This window comes from Molossus molossus, unplaced genomic scaffold (genome assembly GCF_014108415.1).
Source record: "Molossus molossus isolate mMolMol1 unplaced genomic scaffold, mMolMol1.p scaffold_m16_p_3, whole genome shotgun sequence".
Taxonomy (NCBI): domain Eukaryota; kingdom Metazoa; phylum Chordata; class Mammalia; order Chiroptera; family Molossidae; genus Molossus; species Molossus molossus.
The window spans coordinates 108560926-108586399 of NW_023425366.1; the positions used below are offsets into that span (position 1 = coordinate 108560926).

Genomic DNA, 25474 nt, shown 5'->3' on the forward strand with positions numbered 1-25474 from the left:
AAAGATGTGAGTCTTTTCAGAAGTGGCTAAGATCTCAAGTATCTAGAAAAGCAGAGTTTCTGGTCATATTTGCTTATATCTTGCACATGTAGCCAGCAGACTTCAGATAAGTAGTTGACTTGATTGAGGCTGGCCCTAAAATACAGAGATGTGGGACATCAGTTGGCTTTGAGCTCTCTTGTATCCATCGTGATAGTTTAGTTAGCTGGGAAATTTGTTTACCTTGTACAAATTTGCTGTGACTTTGTGTTTCCTCTTTGTTGTCTTCTACAAAATAATTCATAGTATGTTGCTGACCTTTGGTAGTTTATGTCACAAACCACACTATGAAAAAAAAGTCCTACTTATTAGTGATGCAGACATTTAAAATTTTAAAGTCACATACCTTAAAATGCTAACAATTAAAGTTAAGCTTTATAAAGCTAGTGAACAGTAAATACTCTTAAATATTTATGTCACACCAAATTCTTTTCCTCTTACTCTTAGTAGTAACTATGTTTTCTATGGTTTGAAAACTTTTAAATTTTTACTAATTTTATGCTCACAGCAAAGTTGCAAAAATAGTAGAGTTTCTGTGTATTCCTCACCTAGCTACCTCTAATGTCAACATCTTATATAACCACACAGTTATCAGAACCAGAAAATTAACATTGGCACACTATTATGAACTAAGCTTTAGACCTTATTTGAATCTTACCAGTTTTTCCACTAAGTACGTTTTCTGTTCATGATTTTATCTAGGACCCCACATTACATTTATTTGTTATTTCTCCTTAGTCTTTTATAGTCTCTAACAGTCTTTCTTTATCTTTTATAACCTGGATATTTTTAAGCAGTATTGATTGTATTTTGTCAGATGTTTCTCAGTTTGGATTTGTCTGATCTTTTCCTATGATTGGACTGAGGATATGCCGTTTACACAAGAATTCCACAGAAATGGTGGTTGGTAATGTTGACCTTGATCACTTGCTGTGTCTTCTAGATTTGTACACTGTGAAATTACTACTTTTCCCTTTGTGGTTAATAAATATCTCAGGGGAGATACTTGAGACTATGAAAATCTGTTTTTTCTCAAACTTTTGCCCACTAATACAACATCTGTTGGTGGATTTTACCTGTGGCCATTATTATTCTGATGTTGTAACGTCAAATTTGTATTTCCCTGTTTTTCCATTTGTTCTGGGAAGAGCTTTCTCTTCTCCCCTGTTTATTTAATCCTTTAAAAATGTATATGAGTATGGACTCAGGGAAATATATTTATTCTACAGATTATAATGTAGTATATATATATATTTTTAATCCTCACCCGAGGATATTTTTACATTTATCTTCAGACAGAGTGGGAGTTGGAGAGAGAGAGAGACACATCGATTGGTTGCCATCTGCATTACCCCAGCCCAGGCCAGGGATGAACTGCAACTGAGGTAACGTGCCCTTGGCTGGAATTGAACCCGGGACTCTTTGGTCCACAGGCTGATGTTCTAACCTCTGAGCCAAACTGGCTAGGGCTGTAGTATTTTCATTATTTATTTTGTTGCTCAGCTTATACCACTTTTGGCTGTTAGAGCTTCATCATGTTGGCTGCTGTGTCCTTTGAACAACCCCCTGTCCTTTTTAAAGCACTTCATTACTTTCTGGCATCACAAGATGTTCCAGACTCATTTTGTATTTTCCCTGCCTCAGCTCTGAATCAATGACTTCTCCAAAGCCCTGGTTCCTCTTTTTGGAGAATGGTGTTTAGAAACTAAGACCTATTACTAGGTTACTGCTGTGGTGTAAACTATTTCTAAGACCCCTCCCTGGACAGAGGAAAGAATGATACATCTGTCTTTATACATATATAAAATCATGCCTTTGTACTGATAACCTCAGATTCCAATCCGATACCACAGGGTTTATTTTTAGCCTACTCTGTTTTCTTATTTGCAACCTTTCCTTGACAGTGGTAAATCTAGTTCTTATCTGCATTATATGTGTTTGTTTAAATCTGGTATACACATAGAAAGTTTTGGAGTTATTACCCATATCTTGGAGATGTTCACTGATTAGGCTACAGCATTCATGTACAGGTCTTTTTGTCTTTATCCTGACATCTAGTCATGATACTGTTTTTGTAATTATTTTCTTCCCAGACTCCTTTAGTGTGGTTATGGTATTCATTTATACTATAATCAGGTTTCATTAGTATTTGTATATCATTTTGGGTTCCCTCCACATTTTTTCTATAGTTTCAATCAGTACTTGATATTTTAGCATTGAATACGTATTCAGAATGTACTGAAACATTGAGCCAAAAGGACAGCTTGTCTGTTAGATTTGGGAAATTTTATATAGAATTATTTATTTCAAAGAATTATGTTTACCTCTATGAGTCAAGGAGTGTTACCCTGAAGGTCCACTGGGACATGGTAAAAAGCTCCATTGTAGTAACCTGATGCTTTATGTTAAAAATAGTGTACCTGGCTCTTGCTCGTTTGGCTCAGCAGTTAGAGCATTGGCCTGAGGACCAATGAGTTGTGGGTTTGATTCCGGTCAAGGGCATGTACCTCGATTGCAGTTCATCCCCAGCCCTGGTTGGGGTTGTGTGGCAGGCAGCCACTCGATGTATCCCTTTCACATTGATGTTTCTCTCTCTTCTCTCTCCCTCCCACTTTATCTGAACAGAAAAAAAAAGAAAGGAAAAATGTCCTTCGGTGAGGATAAAAAAAAAAATGGTGTCACCTAGCTAGCTAAATCTAAGTTGATGTACCATTTTGGTAGTTTAATTTTTATCAAAATGTAATACACTTATTGCACACATATTATACTTCACTTGGTTGAAAAGCTATGATTTTATTGGAAATGGTGTTTAAGAACATGCCTCATCTCATGAATTTTGACATAAATGATAAAGGAAATGAAAATTCATTCGGTCTAATTAGAAAGCTATTCTTACCTTTTAGCATTGTTAAGAATGTATCTTTTAAAATTAAATGAGTTGTTTTATTTTTATTTATTTATTTTCTTATCCTCACTCAAGGACATTTTTCCATTTTTTGTTCAGTTAGAGTGGGAGGGAGAGAGAGGAAGAGAGAGAGAGAGAGAAACATCGATGTGAAAGGGACACATCGAGTGGCTGCCACTCGCATGACCAACCAGGGCCGGGGACAAACTGCAACCGAGGTATGCTCTCCTAGTGGGAACTGAACCCGGGTCTCTCTGGACCACAGGCTGACGCTCTAACCACTGAGAAAACCGACCAGGACTTAAATGAGTTGTTTTAAAGAACATGGTTCTAAAAAGATATTTGGAGTTTGTTCACATATTATTTGATACGGCAAGGGACTTAGCGTTTTCTGAGTTTACCTTTTTTTTTAATCCTCACCTGAGGATATTTTTCTATTTCTCTTCAGATAGAGTGGGAGGAAGGGAGAGAGAAACATCGACGTGAGAGGGACACATCGATGGGTTGCCTCTCACAGGATCCCGACCAGGGCTAGGGATGAACTGCAACATGCTCTTGACTGGAATCGAACCCGTGACTCATTGGTCTGAGGGCTGATGCTCTAACCGCTGAACCAAACTGGCCAGGGCTCTGATTTAATTTTTTAACTTGAACTCTTCAATAAAAATTTAGTACTCCTGATACTTGTGGGTGGCAAGATTAATAAAAATCAGAGAAGCCCTGGCCAGTTTGGCTCAGCGGTTAGAGCGTCGGCCTGCGGTCCGGAGAGGCCCGGGTTCGGTTCCCGCTAAGGGCATGTACTTCGGTTGCAGTTTGTCCCCAGCCCTGGTTGGTTGTGCGGGTGGCAGCCACTCGATGTGTCCCTTCACGTCGATGTTTCTCTCTCTCTCTCTCTCTTCCTCTCTCTCCCTCCCACTCTATCTGTACAAAAAATGGAAAAAAATGTCCTCGGGTGAGGATAAAAAAAAATAAAATAAAATAAAAATCAGAGAAAAAGATCAATGAATCAAAACCATTTGGAGCTTTTATTTTGTATTCTGGTTTTTTAAAACCATGTTTTTATTGATTTTTTAGATAGAGAGTAGGGAAAGAGAGATAGAAATATTGATAAGAGAGAAACTGCCTCCTGCACGCCTACTGGGGATCGAGCCCACAACCTGGGCACGTGCCCTGACCAGGAATCGAACTGGTGACCTCTCGGTGCATGGGACAATACTCCATTTTTTGAGCCACACTGGCCTGGCTGCATTCTGTTTTTAACACCCCAAAATTGGAAAAGAATAAAGCCAATATATGCTTATTTGCATATATTTATAATTTTTTTTAATGTGATAAAGTAAGTTTAGTAGAAAATCCCATGGATTTTCACTCTCAAGCCCCAGTATAATTTTGTACTATAATTTTTCCTAACCTTAACTTTCTTTAGGGAAAACTTGTTATTGGACACAATATGCTCTTGGATGTTATGCACACAGTTCATCAGTTCTGCTGCCCTCTGCCTGAGGTAAGTGACTTGTCAGCCTGTGTTGAAAATTCATGGTTCTTTATTACTGAGAAAGTGTTCTCTATTTGAGTGTGGTTTCCTTGTGTGGAGCATGTTCCTAGAGAGAGGGAGTCTCAGACTCTCATGTGCTTGGTTGTACTTTGTTTTTTTATCCTCAGAGAGAGCAAGAGGGATGGAGGGAGGAAGAGAGAGAATAATCGATGTGAAAGAGGCACATTCACTGGTTGCCACCCACACAACCCCAACCGGGGTCGGGGACAAACTGCAACTGAGGTATGTGCCCTTAGCAGGAACCGAACCTAGGACTCTCTGCGGGACATTGCGGGCCAATGCTCTAACCACTTAGCAATACCGGCCAGGGCTTGATTGTACTTTTTTTGTACGTGCCCCTAGTGGGAACCGAACCTGAGACTCTCTGGTCCACAAGCCAGTGCTCCAACTGCTGAACCAAACCGGCCTGGGCTTAGTTGTACTTTTAAAAAAATATATGTTTTTATTGAGGAAAAGCATATCAAAACCACCCTCACTAATAATAAATGCCATTCATCAGAAGGTAATCTGTCCATCCATCATCTATCCACATTTTTATTTTATTTTGTTTTGGTGCATATCAAAGAATTTTGCAGAGATTACATCAGGCTGTAGATTTCTTTTCTGTTTAACTTTTTAAAAATACGTTTTTATTAATTTTTTTAGAGAGTGAGGAAGGGAGAGAGAGATAGAAACATTGATGTGAGAGAGATACATCGATTGACTGTCTCCTGCATGCCCCCCTTGGGGATCGAGCCTGCAACCCAGGCACGTGCCATGACTGGCAATTGAACTGGGACCTCTCAGTCTATGGGATGATGACATTCAGTCTACTGAGCTACACTGGCTGGGCCTGGCCAGCATTTTTGAAGGGACATATATACAGTCCATTTTAAGGGATCTTCAGTTATTTGCCATTGCCAGAGCAAGGCTAAACATTTGTTTCATCTTAATGACACTGGTTTTTTCAGTTAGTAGTGGGTCAGGGGTTCCTTGGCCACTAGTCTAGTGATTGTCTAGTTTGCTACTAACATTAAACATAGCGGGCCATTGAAGATGAGTGATACATTAGGTCAACTGAACTGGATCAGCTCCTTCAGAGATCTTGATTACCTCTTGCTAAGCTGCTTCCCTTAGATTCTCTGTTGACCTTGCTGTTTTTTCACTCTTGGAGCCAAGTCATTCCAGCGCATGCAAGTATGAGCTTCTTTGGCTCAGGAAAAGAGCTTCTCTTCTGTCTCTTCCTCTCTGCTTCCTAACTGCATGTGGCCTCCTATCACTTGTCCTCTCATCTCCTTTATTTTCTCTCCATATTTTCCATATAATTTGAGCTGAAGACACCAACATTAGTCTCTCTCTAGCTGCAATCTCTCCTCAGAACCCGGTACACAATTCATGCTGGACTCCACACATCTCCACTTGGAGATCCTTCAGACTAAATAGTATTTAAAATTTACATGTTTCAAAGAAGATATGTAACTTACACTGAACTTAATTCCTTTTTACTGCCTCTAAATTAGTTCCTTCTACTTATTCCTTTACTATAAATGATACTCAGTCATCAAGACTATTTTTTTTTTTTTTATCCTCACCCGAGGACATTTTTCCATTTTTTGTTCAGATAGAGCGGGAGGGAGAGAGAGGAAGAGAGAGAGAGAGAGAAACATCCATGTGAAGGGACACATCGAGTGGCTGCCCCCCGCACGACCAACCAGGGCCGGGGACAAACTGCAACCAAGGTACATGCCCTTAGCGGGAACCGAACCTGGGTCTCTCTGTACCGCAGGCCGACGCTCTAACCTCTGAGCCAAACCGGCCAGGGCAAGACTATTTTTTTTTAGAGCCTCACCCAACCATATTTTTCCATTTGTCTTTAGATAGAGTGAGAAGTAGAGAGAGACAGAGAGACATCGATCTGAGAGACATATCAATTGGTTGCTTCCCGCATGACCTCTACTAGGGCCGGGAACCAAACTGCAACCAAGGTACATACCTTTGACCAGAATGGAACCCATGACTCTTTGGTGTGTGGGCTGATACTCTTAACTGCTGAGCCAAACCAACCAGGGCACCAAGACAGTTTCTTTTTTTTTTTTTATCCTCACCCAAGGACATTTTTGCATTTATCTTCAGATAGAGTGGGAGGTAGATGGGGAGGAAATGAGAGAGAGAGAAACATCGATGTGAGAGAGACACATCAAGTGGTTGCCACCCACACGGCCCGGTAGGGGTCAGGGACAAACTGCAACTGAGGTACGTGCCCTTCGTGGGTACTGAAACTGGGCCTCTCTGGTCTGCGGGTCGACACTAACTGCTGAGCCAAACCGGCCAGGGCCCAAGACAGTTTCTGACATTGGTTTTGACTCTTCCTCTTTCCCCCAGATCTGGTCAGTTACGAAATCCTGACAATTTTGTCTCTATGTGTCTTACAATTGGATTCTTTTAATTTCATTTGTAAGTAGCATATTTTTCATCGAGAGTTTAACAAACTTTAGACAGGATTCCCTGTCTCACTTTAACCTTCAGCCCATCCTTTAAATCATAGGGTGGCAAACTTTTTCTATAAAGGGCCAAATGGTAAAATAAGTATTTTAGGCTTTCTAGGCTGTACGGCCTCTGTCATAACTCTCAACACTGCTATTGTAGCCTGAAAACTGCCATGGAATGCATAAAGAAACAGGTGTGGCTTTGTTCTAATAAAACTTTCCTTAAAAAATAAGTGGTAGGCCAGATTTAGCCTGCAGTCCATAGTTTGCCAACCCCAGCTTTAAACTACCACCAGATTAATCTTTTATTCCTTCTGGATTGGAAGATACCTGCTTTGGAGTTTAATCTTATTTATACATCTGCAAAGCCTCAGTTACTTCCCCTTTCTTGGGGGACATTGTCCTATCAGCATCTTGATTACTTTCTTTGGAAAAGTCCAACACAGCCCAGCTGTTAATACAGTGACTCTTTTGCTCTCCTGTCCTACTTCTGCTATGTTAAGGTTGTCACTGCTTTTCATGACAACTGTATCACCCTTTAGGACTCGAAGTCCTCATACTTGTGAGTCTGAAGACAAAAGTGATGGGTGTGAATTTGCATTGTATAGATCTAAAGATCTAATGTTTATCTCTTATTGGCCAAAGAGACTGAAGTAGCAGCTTCTCTCACGACTTTTTGACCTTGAAAGCAAAAAGGTTATCAGTAAAGAAAGAGGGAAGTATATTTAATACTGTGTTTATAGGTGTTTTGGATACCAAACAGAGTTTGGCACATAGGAGGCATTGAATATTGATTTAACAAATAAGGGTCTTCCCCCTGTGCTAGTTTTATAATCTTCTGATGTATGGCTCTGTTCACCTCACTAACCCTGCTCAAAATTCTGAACCAATCCCACATTCTTTGTTTTTCTATACAGTTGATTCTGTTTAGCTTGACATATCAAGCTTCTATCATCTGGCCCAACCTTCTTAATGTAGTCTAGCCACTTGTTACTCTTCTTATTCCTAGCCAGACTGGCTCATTTGTTCCCTGGGAAGTGCTTTGTGGCTTTGGAATATAATTTCCTCCAACTTGAATTTTCTCTAACCTTTCTCAATACTTGCTGTATACAACTTTACCCATATTACCAAGGTCCAGCTTATGCCTCTTGCAGGAAGTTTTCCCTTCCTGCTGCCTTGCCCAACAGGTAATCTTTCATTTTTGTGACCTCCCACAGAACTGTGTGCCTGTTACGGTGCATGAATTTTGTCTTTACAGCTTACCCCCTCTTCTCCTTCTAAGTGATTAGTTCATTGGATAAGGAGCGTAACCTTGTTATTACCTGTGTTTAAATGCCTAGTATGGCATTTTGTAGGTAAGCACTTGATAAATGCTACTTAGATGAAACTAGTTTTGAATCAAATTTTAGTAGAAAGAGCACATGATTTGTTGCAGAGTAGAAGTTGGATTAGGATAAGTGGTTTTATCCCTTGTATTATTACTAAGATAACCTGAATAAGTTACTTAACTTCTTTGTGTTCTATCATTATCAGAAGGGGAAAGTGAATTTCTTCCATCTATCTTTGGAAGCAGTTATGTAAATGAGAAAACCTATGTAAAATGGTAGTACTTTTACAAACACTGGTACCAAAATATGCATTTAAATGTATAACAAAGAATCTATTTTGGAGAGTATCTTCTTAATCTTCTTGGTATTTCCACATGACCTTTTACTTTATTTTATTTTATTTTTTAATCCTCACCTGAGGATATTTTTCCATGTTTGTTCAAATAGAGCAGGAGGGAGAGAGGGGGAGAGAGAGAGAGAAACATAGACACAAGAGGGACACATTGACTGGTTGCCTCCCTCATGACCCCAACCAGGGTCAGAAACAAACCGCAACTGAGACATGTGCCCTTGACTAAAATTGAACCTGCAACTCATTGGTCCGTGGGCCAACGCTCTAACCGCTGAGCCAAACTGGCCAGGGCTTCACATAACCTTTTAGAAGGCACTGATTTATAACTCTGTTATTGCAGACTCTGAAAGTAGCCACAATTCTAATTTTTTCTTACTTGTGATGCTTTGTAATGATATCAATAGATGACAAACAGTCCTCATTGCATTTTTGTTTGAGTTAGCATTGAAACCATTTGTTCATGTATTGTCCATTAATTTAACAATAGCCATTGAAAAGCTGCTAAGTTTTGCAAAGTATCTAAATATAATCTGCATTTACAGGCTTGAAGTGCTCATTGGAAATTGCAGTTTCCTATGACGCATGAACAATACTGAAGAGAAGTATAGTTACAAAGGGTCAGGAATATGACTATCAGTCTGGTGAGGCAATTATGCCTGTAAATGAATTAATTCAAAATTAGAGCAATCTCATTTCAGCTTTAGACTTCCTGATCAAAATAAACTTGGGAAATGAATTGTCTACTTTAGGTACTTCATATTGGTGCCACTTCGGCAATTTTCTGAGTAGCCAAAACAGAAATCATGTGTCTGTTGGAAAGTGTGTATTTTAGTGGTCATTTTAGCTAACATTTCAGAGGTGTTCCCAATAAAAGTATAACATAGTTTACAGTATCCATTACCTGTGTAAACCATTTATTTACATAATTTTTCTAATTCCATTATAATGATGAATTTATGTAATAGAGCTATTACTGAAAGTTTTCTACATATAATAGAAACATTTTTTTCCCTCCTATTTCAGCCATAAAATACTTAAAATTGTTTGTTTTGGTTATACAGAGGTTTTATATCAAGTCATATGATTCCCAATCAGTGAGGAAATCGTGAAGATTTATTTTTTAATCCTCACCTGAGAACATTTTGCATTCATCTTCAGATAGAGCAGGAGGAAGAGAGGGAGGAAGAGAGAGAGAGAGAAACATCAATGTGAGAGAGGCACATTGAGTGGTTGCCACCCACATGACCCCAACCTAGACTGGGGATGAACTGCAACCAGTACATGCCCTTAGTGGGAACCGAACCTGGGACTCTCTGGTCCACGGGCTGATGCTCTAACCACTGAGCCAAACTGGCCAGGGCAGGATTTTTAAAAAGTTTTTATTAACTAGAAATTGGTCTGGCAGTTTAGTTTTAAAGGACTTGTGTGAAGTATAACAGTTTGAGAAGAGACCTATAAAACTAGAAATTTATGTGTTTTTAAAACCGTGAGTGCATTAGTAAAATTGTAACAAGTGATTCTTCTGTTTTTTAGGACTTAAATGAATTTAAGGAGATGACAACATTTGTTTTCCCCAGGTAAGCTTCCTTACAGGATTTGTCTTTCATTTAAAATAGTCATCATGGCATGTATAATACAAATAGGTATATAGTAATTTCTTTTTTTAATCCTCACCTGAGGACACTTTTCTATCCATCTTCTGGTAGAGTGGGAGGTTTGTCAGTCTAGCAACCAATTTGTACTTCTTAATCCCTTCACCCTTTTCACCCATTCCCCCAACCCCCCTCCCATCTGGCAACCAACAAAATGTTCTCTATATCAATGAGAATGTTTCTGTTGTGCTCTGGCTGGTTTGGCTCAGCGGTTAGAGCGTCGGCCTATGGTCCAGAGAATGTTTCTGTTCTGCTTGTTCATTTTGTTTGTAGATTCAGTTGTCGATAGATATGTATTCACTGCCATTTTGTTTGTTCATATTTTTTATCTTTTTCTTCAAGAAGAACCATCATCATTTCGTATAATAACGGTTTGGTGAACTCCTTTAACTTTTCCTTGTCTGGGAAACTATCTGGCCATTGATTCTAAATGACAACTTTGCAGGATAGAGTAATCTTGGTTGTAGGTTCTTGCTTTTCATCACTCTGAATATTTTTTGCCACTCCCTTCTAGCCTGCAAAGTTTCTTCTGAGAAATCAGCTGACAGTCTTATAGGAACTCCTTGTAGGTAACTAACTACCTTTCTCTTGCTACTTTTAAGATTTTCTCTTTGTCTTGAACCTTTTGCATTTTGATGATGATGTGTCTTGGTGTGGGTCTCTTGGGATTCATCTTGTTTGGGACTCTCTGTGCTTCCTGGACTTGTATGTCTGTTTCCTTCACCAAGTTAAGGAAGTTTTCTGCCATTATTGTTTCAAATAGGTTTTCGATTTATTGTTCTCTCTCTTCTATTTCTGGCACCCCCAAGATGCGAATGTTGGCACGCTTGAAGTTGTCCCAGAGGCTCCTTACACTATCCTCATTTTCTTGGATTCTTTTTTCTTTTTGCTGTTCTGATTGGGTGTTTTTTGCTTCCTTATATTCCTAATCGATGGTTTGCTTTTTGGCTTAACCTACTCTACTACTGAATCTGTGTAAATTCTTTATTTCATATAGTGCCTCCTTCATTTCTGACTCTGCATCCTTTATTTCTGACTGGTCCTTTTTTATGCTCTTGAGGACCTCACAGAGTTCATTGAGCATCCTTATAAGCAGTGTTTTGAACTCAGCATCTGTTAGGTTACTTATCTCCATTTTGCTTAGTTCTTTTCCTGGGGTTTTGTTCTGTTCTTTCATTTGGGACCTGTTTCTTTGTCTCCTCATTTTGGCTGCCTCCCTTTGTTTGTTTCTATGTACAGTATTACTTAACGAGAGGTATGGGGCTAGCTGAGACCAGATGCTGCTTGTTTGAAAGAATTTAGGAAAACCTGAAGCAGGATCCAAGACAGGCCAATCCTATGGTTAAGCAAGTGGCAACAGCTTGGGTGGGCCTGAAAGTTGGGTGGGGTGGGGCCTCAGGGAATCACCAGGGTGGAGCAACCAGTCTTAGCCAGGTTGCTGGAGTCCCAGATATGGTGGCTGTCTGCTGCCCCAGGGAAGGGGTCACCAAAGGAACAAAGTCCTCTGAGAGCATGTCTGTCTTGGAGAAAGCCCCCTCTTCAGCCCTCGCTCCAATGCCAAACAGCTCAGTTCTTCCCTGTATGTCTCTGGCGCCCCTCGAGCTGCCTCCCCTCCAAGCTTAGAGGGACTGAGTTCAATAAGTTCGTGCGCAGGCCCTTTAAGAGGAGCTGCCTGGGACTCCAGCTGCCTCAGCCTCCCTGAGCCTCAGTTCCCTCTGATTTTTCCAGCCAGAAGTTATGGGGACTTCTCTTCCTGGCACTGGAACCCAGAACGGGGCGTCTGGTGTGGGATGGGGACCCCTTAATCTTCAGGGAGGACCTTCCCAGCTGAGGTATCCTCCTGATTTTTATCCGCCACACGTGGGTGCGCCTCCACGTCTCCGCCCCTCCTACCAGTCTCGATGTGGCTTCTTTAATTTCGTAGTTTTAGGACTTCCATTCAGCTTGGTTTCAGGTGGTTTTGAATGATGGTTGTTCTGTAGTTTAGTTGTAACTTTGATGTGGTTGTGGGAGGAAGCCATATCGTGTTTACCTACGCCGCCATCTTGACTGGACATTCTTTTGTTTTCTTTATTGATTTTAGAGAGAGAGGAAGGGAGAGGGAGAAGGAGAGAGAGATAGAAACATCGATGAGAGAGAACATTGTTTGGCTGCCTCCTGCATGCCCCCCACTGGGGATCAGGCCCACAACCTGGGCAGGTGTCCTGAGTGGGATTCGAACTGGTGACCTCTTGGTGAATGCATGGGACAGTGCTCAACCAGTGAGCCACACTGGCTGTGCTGGTGAAGTTTTCTTGAGTTGGCTCTTGTCTTTACTGTATTTTGGATGAACCTTGGTCACAGTGAAGTATCCAGTTGAGAGTATTCAGATGTATATTGGATATAGTTGAATATATATAGTTGGATATTGTTGAACTATCCAGTTGAGAGTATTCTGTAGTCAGTCAAGAACTGTCTAACTAGAGATTTTTTTCCTCTACTTTAAATCAGTGAGTGCCTTTACCCATTAGTGTTTTCCACAGTTATACTGCATGTTAATTTTGATATGTCATGTATCTGTTAGATCACGTATCAGCCATGTTCAGCCTATGGAGCAAGCTTCTGCATTTGAGGACCTGTTTGAAGATGGACAGGCGAGGCAGTGGAGCAGTTGGTCTTGTAGCCAGGATGTTTCTGTCCTATTATCTAGTGTTCATATTTATGTGAAAAGAAACAGTTTTCATATTAGTCTGTCTGTCTCTCTCAGTATTTAGTATTCAAGTCATTGAAACAGAGTAGTAAGAAATAACTACAATAGCATAAACCTGCCAAATGCAGATTTCGACCCTCCAAGAATTTATAGTATACAAATCTGGATAGTGGTGGTAGATGGTAACGTATTGGCAGTGCTAGACCTACAGCAATATTTGAACTATGTAAAAACATATGAGAATATTTAATTTACCCTTGAGATTGATGTAGCCCATTCCCTTTCTGGGTATAAGCATATCCGTGTGCTCTGCATATGGCAGAGTGTGGACTCTCCCACAGCCTCTTGATGAAGTCCCTGGTTGAGGGAACCAAGTTCCCAGGCTACCCTAACAGGGATGCCAGTGCCAGATTCATAATGGCTACTATGTTTAATTCCCCTGTCTACTGTTATGACAATAGGCTATTCATTTGAGTAAAATACATTTTAAACATTGATATACATTTTGTTTACCTTATGAACAATTCTTTTGTTTTTAGACTCTTGGATACTAAACTGATGGCCAGCACACAACCTTTTAAGGTATTTTAAAAATTTGAACTATCAACGATAAGCTATATTTGAAATGTTCAGAATTGTTACTAAGAGCTTTGGAATTCTCGTATATTTAAATGTTCTTTTCAAATCCATCCAAATAAAGAAAGAAAGAGAAGAATGAAAAAGATAAAAAGGAAATTAGAAATAAATATATCAAAATGTGAATAACGGTTGTCTGTAGGAGGTAGAATTCTTTTTTTCCCCTTTATTCTTTTCTCTCTCCCTCACCTGAGGATATTTTTCCATTGCTTCTTAGATAGAGTGCAAGGGAGGGAGGAAAAGAGAAAGAGAAAAAGAAACATCGATGTAAGAAAGAGCCATTGATTGGTTGCCTCCCACACAACCCCAACCAGGGCTGGGGATTGAACCTGCAACCCAGGTACATGCCCTTGACTGGGAATTGAACCCGTGACCCTTCGGTCCACGGGTCGATGCTCTAATCCCTGTGCCAAACCGGCCAGGGCTCCCATTTATTCTTTTTGAATGTAAGTTTTTATTTTTCCTCACCTGAGGACATTATCTTCAGACAGGGTGGGAGGGAGAGAGGGAGGAAGAGAGAGAGAAACATCAATTTGAGAGAGACACATTGAGTGGTTGTCACCCACAAGACCCCAACCGGGTCCGGGGACAAACTGCAGCCAAGGCACATGCCCTTAGGGGGAACCAAACCTGGGACTCTCTGGTCCGAGGGCCGACGCTCTAAGTGCTGAACCAAACTGGCCAGGGCTAAATTTAAGTTTTTAACACATTGTTGATCACTCACGAGTTAACTAGTGTTTGCACTTGATTAGCTATTTCAGTTTTTGAAACTCAGGGTAATATAGGATAATTGTATTTGTGACTCTTTGCTCTGAGGGTCAAAGTTAGAAAAACCACACCATTCTATATTCTTGAAGTAGCTAAGGAATGGAATATCTGCTGGTTCCAATGAGTGCAGCTCACAACCTAAAACTTCTTCTGGTGCTTCTAAAAGAGCTCCTTACTTGATTCATGTTTTAGGCTTTCAGGGCAACTAAAAGACCATGTTTTAGAAAAAACAGTCACTGGTATAAAAAAAAAAAATCCAACTAGAACGTGTAAACTGTGTTTTTCAAAAGGTGATTGCTATACAGTATACCACACCAAAAAAATTACTAAAATATATAAAATGTATAAAATATAATATGTAGCAGATATATACAAAGTTTATTTAAATTCATTATGTATAAATAAAGTATATTGAAGTTTATTTAGATTCTTTCACTTTCATACACAATTACGAAAAAATAGCTGGTGACATGAGATAATTTCTGCGTAAAATTGCCAGTCAACAATCATTACAATATATAATGTATTTTTGAATAGGTTACACATGCACATACTTCTTTTATCTTCCTTATTTTATGTATTTTCTAATGAAGAAAATTTAGGTAAAGGTATAATCATTTGCTATTTTGTGACGTGACTATGCAGCCGAGTGAAATGAATGTCAGCACAGTATTAGAACAAATATAGCTTTCTGGCCCAAGGTCTGTAGATATTTAGCACATCTGTACACATCTTCTTTCATATGACTAAACCTCCTATATGGTGAAAATTAAAGTTGCTGCTTTTCTTTCACACTGAATACTGCCCCCTTGTGTTGTTAAAAGAACACCAGGGGGCAGTATCTCTAATATATATTGCACTGAGATGATGAAGGCTCGTAATTCTCTTCTTACTGGTTTGTAGGATATCATTAACAACACATCCCTTGCAGAATTGGAAAAGCGGTTAAAAGAGACACCTTTCAACCCTCCTAAAGTTGGTAAGAATATAAAATATAAAATGAAAATTCCAAACTCTTTGTGATAATTGTGTATTGATTTATATTGTAGAATAAAGGTGACACTGCTCTAAAAACTACATTGTACATTTATAGATTTTGGCTAAATTAACTTGCTTATGCCCAATGTTGAATTTGTGTTTTCTGAATAAAAGTAGTCTTCTAATCTTATATTTTATGTGCATAGAATTGGATAGCCTGTTCATTGAGAAGTTTAGCAATTAAACCTTCAGGGCTTTTATTTATTAGTGCTTGGAATTCTTTCAAAACTTGATGTGTCCTTTCTGTGGTGCATGTTTAAGCAGAGACAAAGAATTGGTGATTAATTGCTGGGGCTAGAATGAAAATATACTTTTTGTTTCAGAGGAACCTAAGGTTTACAGATGAGAAAGGAGAGTCCTGACCACCCTTTCTTCCTTCAGAGATGGCTTTGGAGTGTAATAGCAGCAGTGAGAGAAACTAGAAGTAGGGAGGAATGTTTCTTTGGGCAGAGATGTTTGGCCATGGTCCCTACCTGGGTATTTGGTGAGCATTTCAGGTGTTACTTCCTTGGTTCCTGTTTGCCTGATTGTGGTGCAGATACTGTAATTAGCTTTCCATTGACTGTAGCCTGCAAAATTCTGAAGACATGGATAATAGGACTAAAGTTTCAGAAATTGACAATGGCAGGTACTATAACTATAGTAGCCAAGAATACAGTTATTTGCTTCCCTTTCTGGATAATAGTCGCAAAAAAGGAATTAAGAAAAAGGGGTGGGTAGTCCTGGCTGGATGGTTTGGGGTCATCCTGTGCATCAAAATGTTACTGGTTTAATTCCTGGTCAGGGCACATGCTCAGACTGCAGGCTCAATACCCAGTAGGGGGCATGCAGGAGGTGGCAGATCATTGTTTCCCTCTCACATCTATGTTTCTCTGTCTCTCTTCCTCTTCTTTCCTCTCTCTAAAAATCAATGAAAAATCTTCAGGAAAAAAAGAAGAGGGGTGGGTAGGGGAAATTGAAAAACTGACTTTTTCTGTATCAATATAATGGAAGTAATTGATTTTGGAAATCTGTGTTTCACCTGGTGGTAGAGTAGAGGCTATTACTTAGTTGGCTATTATAAGACTTTTTTTTAAGTTTAAAGTCTTAATATTTAGTACTTATGGAGGTTAAGAAATTCTTATTTACAGAGCCTTGTATTGATGTAAAAACAATTACTGCCTTTTCATTGATAATTTCTCTTCATACTTTTGATTTTGTTGTAACTTTTTAAATCCTCAACTGAGGATATTTTTCCATTTATCTTTAGATGGGGGTGGGGGGGAGGAACATCGATGTGACAGGAACACATCAATTGATTGCCTCCCGCACGACCCTGATCAGGGCTGGGGACCGAACTGCAACCGAGGTATATGCCCTTAACTGGAATTGAACCCACAATCCTCCAACTTCTGAACCAAACTGGCCAGGCCTGATTCTATTGTACCTTTTTGCTCATTTCCTGAATGGTTCTAGGAAATAATTATGAGTTACAATTTTGTCATATTTTTTCCATATAATATTCTGGTATCTGGTAGAGAATTTACTCTAAAGGTAGGTCACTCTCCTCAGATGTTATCCTTTCAGCATCTGTGTACATCCATGTGACAAAAGAATCATGTTATGAAATGGTCTCTCCTGTGAAGTGGCCCCATGTTCCAAGGGCTGCATTACAGAAAGTTCTGAACTATTTTTGGAGTTAGTTGTGCTCTCATCTTTAGATCTGTAAGTTTCGCAACATAGTAGAGGGCAATGTTGAGTTGAGCTATCACTATTGATTGGAGTCTTGCTTTTGGGAGGATTGCCTAGGGTGTTGATAGATAATAATTAGTGAGCATTTACCTTGTACCAATGTAATGTAAGAGCTTTACTTACATTAGCTTTTTTTTTTTTTTTATCCTCACCCGAGGATATTTTTCCATTTTTTGTACAGATAAGAGTGGGAGGGAGAGAGAGGAAGGGAGAGAGAGAGAGAAACATTGATGTGAAGGGACACATCGAGTGGCTGCCACCCGCACGACCAACCAGGGCCGGGGACAAACTGCAACCGAAGTACGCGCCCTTAGCGGGAACCGAACCCGGGTCTCTCTGGACCGCAGGCCGACGCTCTAACCGCTGAGCCAAACTGGCCAGGGCTACATTAGCTCTTTTGATCCTCACCAAAAAAATGGTGTGTGGCAGGGGTTGCTTATCATCTTCATTCTACCAAAGTGAAGGACCAGAGGTGAAGCAACCTGCCCAAGATCACAAAGCAAATAAGTGGTGAGCAGAGATTAAAAATTAAATACAGTGGGACTCTGGAATGCATGCTTAATCATTATTCTGAAATTCCTATTGTGTCCCAATGCTGCCATTATCTATAAGGGAAGACACTTCTTTTTGTGACCTTAGAGAGCAATCAGAAGAGGAATCATTGTCTTAAAGCAAGGTAGGCATGATCATAAATAGCACTGACCAGTGTGCAATGGGGAGGCCTGTGACTCTTTTTGGTAACACAACTGAGGCATTGCTCTAGTTTAGATAAAAGCCCTCATTTTCAGTGACTCTGTTATCTCATATTGTAAGGGCTTTTGTGGAAAGAGTTTTTTCAATCTATAGATTCAGTGCAGTTCCTATCAAAATAGCAGTGGTGCATTTCACAGAAGAACAGATAATTCAAAAGTTTATATGGAACCACAAAAGACCTTGAATAGCCACAGTAGTCTTGAGAAAGAAGAACAAAGTAGGAGGGATCATAGTACCTGATATCATACTATATTACAAGGCTATAGTAGTCAAAACAAAATGGTACTGGCATAAAAACAGACATATAGATCAGTGAAACAGAATAGAGAGCCCAGAAATAAACCCATGTCTATAAGGTTAATTCATATTTGACAAAGGAGGCAAGAACACATAAAGGAATCAAGACAGTCTTTTTAATAACTGGTATTAGGGCCTGGCCAGTGTGTCTCAGTGGTTGAGCATTGACCCATGCACCAAGAGGCTACCAGTTCGATTCCTGGTCAGGGCACATGCCAAGATTGTGGGCCAACTCCCCAGTGGGGGGTATGCAGGAGGCGGCCAATGTTCTCTCTCGATGTTCTGTATCTCCCTTTCCCTTCCTCTCTCTCTCAAATTCAATTTTAAAAAAGGCTACAAAAGGGAATAAGAAAAAAAAAACCTAAAAACAAACAAACATACAAACAAAACTGGTGTTGGGAAAATTGGACAAGTGTGTGCAAAAAAATAAATCTAGACTGCCTTCTTATGACATATACAAGAATAAAGTAAAAATGAATTAAAGACTTAAATGTAACACTTAAAACCATAAAACTTCTTGAAGAAAATATAGCCATTGTCATTTCTCTTAGCAATACTTTTCCTGACATATCTCCTCAGGCAAGGGAAACAAAAGAAGAAGAAAAAAGGAACTACATCAAACTAAAAAGATTTTGCACAGCAAAGGCAACGATCAACAAAACAAAAAAGACATCCCACTGAATGGGAGAACATATTTGCCAATGATACATCTGATAAGGGGTTAATATTCAAAGTTTATAAAGAATTCATACAACTCAACACCAAAAAACCAAACAATTCAATTAAAAAATGAGCAAAGGACCTGGATAAACATTTCTCCAAAGAAGACATACAGATTGTCAATAGCCATATGAAAAGACTTTCAAGGTCACTAATCATTAGAGAAATACAAATTTAAACCACAGTGAGAACACTTCACACCTGTCAGAATGACTATCATCAATAAATCAGCAAATAACAAGTGTTGGTGAGGATGTGGAGACAAGGGAACCCCTTGTGCACTGTTGATGGGAATGCAGATTAGTGTAGCACTATGGAAAACAGTGTGAAGGGTCCTCAAAAATTAAAAATGGAATTGCCTTATGACCCAGCGATTCCACTTTTGGATATATATATATCCTAAGACTCCCAAAACACCAATCAGAAAGAATATATGCACCACTATGTTCCTTGCAAGAGTTATTTACAATAACCAAGATATGGAAGCAACCCAAGTGCCGACCCATAGACGAGTGGATAAAAAAGCTGTGGTACATGTATATGATGGAATATTACTCAGCCTTAAAAACACACTGAAGTTTTACCATTTGCAACAGCACAGATGGACCTAGGGAGTTAGTATGTTAAGTGAAATAAGCCAGTCAGAGAAAGACAAATAGATGATTTCACTTACATGTAGAATCTAAAGAATAATGTAAGCGAACAAACAGAGAAACAGACTCTTAGATACAGAGAACAGACTAATGGTTGCCAAAGGGGTAGGGTGTTGGACTGGATGAAAAAGGTGAAGGGGTTAAGGAGTACAAATTGGTAGTTAGAAAACAGTCACAAGGGGTGTAAAGTATAGCATACGGAATAGTCGATAATATTGTAATAATTATGTATGGTGTCAGGTGGGTACTGAAATATCACTGGGAACACTCTGTAAAGTAAATGGTTGTCTAACTACAATGTTGTACACCTGAAACTGATATAAAATAATATGAATGTAAAGTGTATTTAAATAATAAAGTAAAGCTTTTTAAATGCTTATGTAGAATATTTCTATAGCCCATACTAAATATAATTTGAATTTGGTAGGGTAGTACACTTACCAGTCTTCATGATTTTTGATGTCCTTGGGAAAACTGTGTTTTCTTTTTTCTCTTTAGAAAGTGCAGAAGGTTTTCCAAGTTATGACACAGCTTCTGAACAGCTCCATGAGGCAGGCTATGATGCTTATATCACAGGACTGTGTTTCATCTCCATGACAAACTACCTAGGTACTCACTGTATGTGTTTCTGTCAGACACAGTGGTCTATAGTGGCTCTTAGCTGTCTACTATTTCCTTGGGATCCACTCACCCAGTTAGAAGTGGGAGGGGCTGGAGTCAGGAGATTGGGATGGAAAGGACAGAGAGTACTCAGGGAGGAACCATTAACTAATAACTGTTGTATGGTACTTGGCCCATATGAGTACCTTTTATCCTTGTGGACCCATACTGTTGATTTAAATATATTTTTGCCTGAACTTTCAGGTTTTGTCTACTTGACTGTATATAATACTCTGCTTCTTTTCCTTATTAGGTTCTTTTCTTAGTCCTCCAGAAATTCATGTGTCTGCCAGATCAAAACTCATTGAACCTTTTATTAACAAGTAAGTAATCAGTGGGTCCTAAGGCCCACATTCTCTCACTATGGAATAGCCTAGTATCTAGAATGTCAATTTGGGATGGTTGGGAGGTGTTGTTCATTTTTAGATGAAATGTTTCTCATCTCTAGTGACTGAGGTTTTTTTTTGAAAATGGAAATTGACCTTTTAGGAAAAAATTTATTAAATATATTAGCTAAAAATAAATAAAAGAAGGAAAGAAAAAAAAAAACTGCCAATGATAGTGCATCTCTTCTAGGACAAAGCACTGGTGGTTTTGCGTTTAAATTTCCAACAAGGGAGAAATGTGTGTGTGCGCGTGTGTGTGTGTGTGTGTGTGTGTGTGTGTGTGTATACCCTGACTTTATATGTGAAATTATTATTTATGCTTATAGTATTATCTGATTAAATATTGTTTCTAAGATGTTGGTTATACAAATGGCTTTTAAGATAATCTGTGGAGCTTTGATTGTCTTTGCATCCTGAGCCCTCATCTGGATAGATCCAATGAAGTACAGGCTTGCTCATGAACCTTCATTGTTTGAAGAAGTCAATGTGATTTAGGGAGAAGTCTAAGTTCAGAACATTTTCAAAGAATCTCAAGATTATTGCTTCAAAGTGCGGTTTGTACTTTTCTTGGCACAGTTGAAACTAAAGTTATGGATATATTCCTTAAGCAGGCCATAGTTTGGCTCTGTACCAGAGCCCTAACCCTTCATCTTTACTCCAACTCTCTTAGCAGGGTTGGTTCCGGGAGACTCTGGGCGAGCCAGAGAGAACAAGACAGCCCACAGGGATCACCACCACGGGAGAAAAATTATTTTGGGTTGATTACTTAATTTTTTACATTCTGTGCAACACTTTTCAACTCTATCAATGCTGTATTGGATAACAATACTGTCTCCTTAGGATGTCTGTATAAATACTAGTATCACAGTGCTTGTACTTAGGTGACATGCTGCAGAGACAGATGTTAATTCTAAACATCTGGATTGCTACAGGTTCAGAATTTGTGTAGTCTCATGGAATTTTATCATGCTGTGGCTTTTTATTTTTTTAATCTTTGTTCTTTTCTATGGAAATTCAAAAGTAAATATGTTTGATTTTCCAGACGTCTTTCAAAGTGGACTGGGTAACAATGTGGTGTATATTAGAAATTAAGTTGACTTTTTCCATATGGGAAATGAGTTCTGCTAACAACTGAGTTCTTGCTGTCTATCCAGATCTTAAGGGTACTATAGGATTTTCTTAGCTCTTACTCTTATTTCAGGGCCAGTGCTTAGCTTTTACATCTTTGGAAGGGCAGCTTATGTCATAGACTATGGAACCTACTGGTGACACTAAATATTGTTTGGATCATAGTTTTTCCTTACATATTTATTTTTTATTTTATTTTACTAATAATTTTTTTTCTTTATTGATTTTATAGAGGAAGGGAGAGGGAGAGAGAGATAGAAACATTGATGAGAAAGAAAATCAATTGGCTGCCTCTTACATACCCCTCACTGCGAATGAGGCCCACAACCTGGGCATGTGCCCCAACCGGGAATCAAATTGGCGACCTCTTGGTACATGGGTTGACGCTCAACCACTGAGCCACACCGACCGGGCTATTCCTTACATTTTTATGTGCACGATGTTAAGTTCATAGTTCAATAGTATTTTTCAAAATTTTCAACTGGGAGATGCTTGCTTACTCTCTATGAAATATCAGCTCCTTATAAAATCAGGTGATAGATATAAAGTTAGATACAGGAAGCACCTACTTTATCAGTAATCGTTATGACCAACATGAAGAACACTTAAAATAAGCTTTAATTAAAAAGCTTAACTAAGACTTTATGTTAGGTCAGTTTCTAGATCAGTTTAATATTGTTAATAATCTGTAAGACCATTACTCAAAAGAACTGGATGGTAAACACATAGCTTGATTTTAAATTGGGACATGTGTCCATTCAGATTTTTTTCCTGAAACCTAGATACAAAATATACAAAAATAGTTGAGGACTCAGGAATCCTTCTGTGATATTGCACTGAAAATTCTTGCCTAATTTAATTTTTTTGCTTTATTTTTCCTCATCTATAAAGGAAGAATATTTTCTTCATCTTTGAAAGAAAAAAAAATTTCAGCAGGATTTGAAATATAAAATAAGAACTGTTTTTATTATTCTGTATTGGAATAGCTTGGTCAAGTACAGACGTCCATTCTTAACTCATTTAGAAAATAGGAAAAGCAGTTGCTTCTTTTGATATCTTTCTTTGTTAATATTGACCTCATTCTTACTTAAATGCAGATTTGATTTATGACATTTTTTTCAAGATTACCCCTAAAGAAAAAACATCCAACAGTTGCCAAAAACATACCAAGTGGTTGATTTTGAAAATTTTGTTAATATTTCTGAGGGTTTATATGTTTTGGCATCAGGCTTTTCTCATTATACCTCAACCAAATATACATAGTCCTAACATAAATTTGGAAGAACATCAAACTGCTCACATAATCAAATAATATTTTGTTCTGCTGTCAGCAGATTTATGTTTAATAAGTAAACCCTGAAGGGAAGTCTAGTTCTACATTATCCTAAATTGGCATTTGACTGCATTAGGTATCTTTTTGGGAGCTTCATTGAGTCACTATTGAGAATATCCCAAGACAGTTTGTGTTTGAGCAGTATGCAGAGACTGACTATAATATAAGATGTGTTCTGAGCCGTATTTTTCTCAAGAATGTTCCATGAGGCTTTTGCATGGTGCCATTTTGTCTCTTTCATGGTCTGGGCACCTCCCACAAGTTGTAGAGAGGTGAATGATGGAAATCAAGATCAGACCACTGTTAATGACAGGCTGTGTGGAATGTGCTCTTCATTTATGTTGTAGGCTGTTTGGTCAGGAAATGATTTATGTTCTTTTATAATCTTTGTCAGTTATAATCAACGCATGAAAAACCAGACTTAGAGAAGATCCTTTGGTTAAATCCTCTTAGGCTAGGAAGAACTAAAAATACTCTCTGCTTTTACTTTTTGCACCACAGAAAGCACAAAATCAGACTTTTGCCTTATGTTTTATTAATAGTCATCTGTTTCTGCAAGACCCCTTTAATTCTCTTATGGATAACCTTTTATGAAGGATTTTTTTGGGGGAAGGTTATTTTCCATTTACCTCAGTTCTTAGAAGGAAAAAAGAAATGACTAAGTCTCTAATTTTGGCTATTCTCTATAAGTAATAAAATTAAAAAGAAAGAATTGAGTGGGGAGGAGGGTGTCAATGGGGGGGGGAATATCTGTAATACTTTCAACAATAAATATAAATAAAACAAAAATTGCCTGAAGTTTACTATACATAAAGGATGGCCACCTTGTTTTTAATACAAATGTCCTGACTCTGAACAGGATTTCTTTAGAAACAAGTTTTTCTGGGATGACCCTGCTGTATGTTCTTTCTAAGCTGCAGATGAGGAGAGAGACCATTAGAAGGAATGCTATGTTATTGGACAAATTGTTTCCTCCTTTGTAAAATGGGGATAATACTGTTCACCTCCCACAGAAATTATAAAGATTGAATGAGATACAAAAGGACTTTGATAGTTTGTAGAACTTAGTAGGTGCCTAGTATATATTGTTTTCCTATCTTAACATAGAAGGTTATTTAACATGCTAGGAGAATTAAAAAAGTAGATGTAGTAGCATAATGTATTTTATGTTTTTAGTTTAGTGATACAGAAGAAAATTTGTTATCACATGGATATAAAATGGGAATATAGTGGCAGCATATATGAGGTTTCATTTTTGCTTGTACCTACCTTTTAGTGTTTGCTTATGAAAAAGATGATGAAGTGAGTCAGATTGGTACATAGTGGAAGCAAGGTTTCTTTGATTTGGGGCACTTTTAAAGTTTTGTTATGCAAATGAATACAACAATTTATGGAAGGTGGTATAGGTATATATAACTGACATAAGTGTGTAGAAATGAGGAACCATTATGGTGCCTAAGATAATGCATACCAGTGTCCCGCTCCTTTTTCTCCATGGAAAGCAATCATTTGCTGGCAGCAAGTTGTTTTGTAATATGCATTGGGCTTCATATTTAACATTAGAGAGATTTTAAACTGAAAGATTTTAGGTAAACAGAATACTGAAGATCAGGGCTGTACAATCATTCCTCAGTATCCAAGGGGGATTGGTTCTAGGACCCCCCATACATACCAAAATCCACAGATGCTTAAGTTCCCTATATAAAAATGGTGTAGTATTTACATATAATCTACAAACATTCTCCCATGTACTTGAAGTCATCTCTAGATTACTTAGGATATCTAATACAATGTAAATACTATTTAAATAGTTGTTATACTGTATTATTTGGGGAATAATGATAAGAAAAAAAAAGTCTTTACTGTAGGCCTGACCACATAGTACATGTCAACACCAATGTAACATTTTAATTTTTATTTATTTATTTATTTTTTTTAGAGAGAGAGGAAGGGAGAGAGAGATTGAAACTTTGATCAGCTGCCTCCTGCGCTCCCTGCACTGGGAATCAAGCTTGCACCTGGGTGTGTTCTCTGTCTGAGAATCGAACAGGGACCTCTCAGTCCATGGGACAATGCTCAATCCATTGAACTACACTGGCCGGGCAACAATGTAATATTTTTTTAATTTTTTATCCTCACCAGAGGACATTTTTGCATTTATCTTCAGATAGAGCAGGAGGATAAGAGGGAGGGAGAGAGAGAGAAACATTGATATGAGAGAGACACATCAGATGGTTGCCACCCACATGACCCCAAACGGGGCCAGGGACAAACTACAACCGAGGTACGTGCCCTTAGCGGGAACCGAACTGGAACTCTGATCCATGGGCCGATGTTCTAACTGCTGAGCCAAACTGGCCAGGGCAACAACGTAATATTTTTAAAA

General features: G+C 38.7%; 1 protein-coding gene across 8 annotated transcripts in view; it reads left to right on the forward strand.

Annotated features, from left to right (window-relative positions):
• PARN (poly(A)-specific ribonuclease) overlaps positions 1–25474 on the forward strand; it is a 203471-nt gene that overhangs the window by 34656 nt on the left and 143341 nt on the right. For 6 of the 8 annotated variants that reach the window (XM_036278938.1, XM_036278934.1, XM_036278936.1 and 3 more), the window contains 6 exons: positions 4371–4448; positions 10178–10221; positions 13525–13567; positions 15293–15368; positions 20080–20199; positions 20495–20564. In XM_036278938.1, the coding sequence (XP_036134831.1) occupies positions 4371–4448; positions 10178–10221; positions 13525–13567; positions 15293–15368; positions 20080–20199; positions 20495–20564 (431 nt within the window). The remainder of the gene's footprint in view (positions 1–4370; positions 4449–10177; positions 10222–13524; positions 13568–15292; positions 15369–20079; positions 20200–20494; positions 20565–25474) is intronic. The other 2 variants (XM_036278939.1, XM_036278935.1) reach the window with 1 other exon arrangement.